This window comes from Egretta garzetta, unplaced genomic scaffold, assembly GCF_000687185.1.
Source record: "Egretta garzetta isolate BGI_Z169 unplaced genomic scaffold, ASM68718v1 scaffold3, whole genome shotgun sequence".
In the NCBI taxonomy this organism is placed as follows: domain Eukaryota; kingdom Metazoa; phylum Chordata; class Aves; order Pelecaniformes; family Ardeidae; genus Egretta; species Egretta garzetta.
Window position 1 is genome coordinate 538,900 of NW_009259099.1, and position 2,053 is coordinate 540,952.

General features: G+C 59.4%; 1 protein-coding gene across 1 annotated transcript in view; it reads right to left on the bottom strand.

The window, feature by feature from the left end:
• The window catches only part of SAMD4A (sterile alpha motif domain containing 4A), a 113,977-nt gene that overhangs the window by 1,923 nt on the left and 110,001 nt on the right, over positions 1 to 2,053 (bottom strand). Inside the window, exons 10-11 of the mRNA XM_035890723.1 lie at positions 1,810 to 1,936; positions 21 to 104 (exon numbers count right to left, since the gene is read on the bottom strand). Of these exons, the coding sequence (XP_035746616.1) occupies positions 21 to 104; positions 1,810 to 1,936 (211 nt within the window). The remainder of the gene's footprint in view (positions 1 to 20; positions 105 to 1,809; positions 1,937 to 2,053) is intronic.

A 2,053-nucleotide genomic window follows, 5' to 3' on the forward strand; every position in this document is an offset into this window, starting at 1 on the left:
GAGGAGGAGGGAGTGCTCACCGCTGAGCGCGTGCTCCGTCATGCTCAGGCACAGGGACTCCAGCCTGTTGTTGATGTCAGGTTCAGTCACCGGCACCTGGAACTCTGCAGGGACAAAGGGACAGGAGACCTTGGTCAGGGGACCTGGCGGGGACCCTGCCTGCCCGCCCCACACCCCCTGTCCACTCCGCTGCTGCCAAAGCGGGTGCACGTGGGGAACGAAAGCACCTAAAAGATGCTCCAGAAGGGTCTGACCGCACGGCCGGACTCTGGCAGCGCTTCGCTTCCCGGTGCAATCACCTCCGGCGAGAGACGTTTGCAAAAATATTCATCACTCCCCTCTGTCTTATTGAGAAGGGGTAAATCTGGGGAGACCCAATGGCATTGCAGCAGAAGGTGGATGGAAATGTGGGGGTCAGGCACCAGTTAGAGATGCTGGGGGGGAATGGGGGTGAGAGCGGGCCCCCCACCCTGGGAGGGGCAGCCCAGGGCTCTCCCCTTGCTCAGGCCCCTGCAAAAATCCTCAATGCACATAAAATGCTCGGGCGGCCCCGGGGAGCGGCACACAGCAGGGTCAGCGCTCAGACGGGGGATGGCAGCACAGACCGGCCGAGCCACCGGCCGGCTTTTCCGTGGCCAGCTCAGCGACCGCTTGGTTGCCCCCAGCTCTGTTGCCACAATCCCGGGGGGAGGTGAGCACAAAAAAAATGGGGGCTGAAGTTTGGCGTGCTGCAGTGCCCCGGCCTCATCCATACAGAGCACCAAATTGGCCCCCTCTCTGCAGCAAAGTGGCAAACGCAGCTTTTGCTACCGCTGGACGGCATCTCCCGCTTGCTGCCGGCTGACAGGAACGTGGGATGAGGTCCAGGAGGGTTGAGGTCCCCGCGGCCCGATGAAAAATGCTTCAGGTGCCCAGCCCTGCGTTATTCCTTATTTTCCTTGCGACCCAGTCCGCACCTTTGGCTCCCTCATCCTCCCACGCCCTCCTTCACCGCAGGCTAACTCGGAAAGAGAAAACTGTTTATTCTCTTTCAGTGCCTGCAGAAAATGTGCCCTTGTCCTGGTGTTTCATCAATACCCGAGAACAGAGGCCGCTTTTGCTGTACAGGACATTTTCCACCTAAATTATGCAGTTAAAACACCGCAGGCGTGTGCTGCAAGGGGAGCTGCCAAGCTGAAACCGTGGCAGAAGCTTATGGATGAGTTTTGGTTTACTGCGGGGGGGGGATGTAACTCCCTGTCCTGAGGTATAAATTGTTATGGTAAGAAAAGGCACGCTTCAAGGCTAAGGAAGGGATACACAGAGAAAAAGGCATGAATGTCCTATTGGGAAGGATGCTCCAGGTTCGGCAGGAACCCCCATAAATCAGAGGATGCTCCTGCATGCGGGAGCATTTTTGTGGTGTTTGAGAAGGCAGCACCCACACAGCACCACTTCACGTGCGCTGCGGGGAGGATTTCCCTCGAGTGCGCGAAGGCAGTCCCTCCGCATCCGTGTCCACGCATGAGCAAAAAAGGTGATGGCAGAGCTACCGCCTTCCCCGCCGGACACGAAGCCTCTCAGAAGCGAGCTACGTGAGGCACCAGCCCACTTATATATAGGGCCGAGATGTTATATATAGGGTCAAAATCCCTCCAGTGATGCCTCCGGTTCAGTCAGCCCCGTAACCCGACTCGCGTCAGAGATGCTTGCGTGGCACGGGCGACGCGCCGGCCCGGGGAGGCCTCACCGTCCCGGCTCCTTTCGCCCAGCCTCCCCTGGGCTCGCCGGGCTGTGGATAAGCAAAAAACCCAAATGTCCGCTTCCTACCTGGCTGCTGAAACATCAGCATGGTCTGCGGGGAGGTGTGGACCGGCAGCGAGCGCGTCCTTTGCACCGAGCTGTGGCTCCGGCTGGGCATGCTGTTGCTGCCCCCGGGGTTGGCAAACCAGAGGTTCTGTGGGAAGCAAACAGAAAAGGGGTGCGGGATGTAAAACGGATGTATTTACACCCCCCTTGGGCTCATCTCTCCCCACTCCGCCTCCGGGTTTGCCCCCCCCCCGCCCGCCCCTTT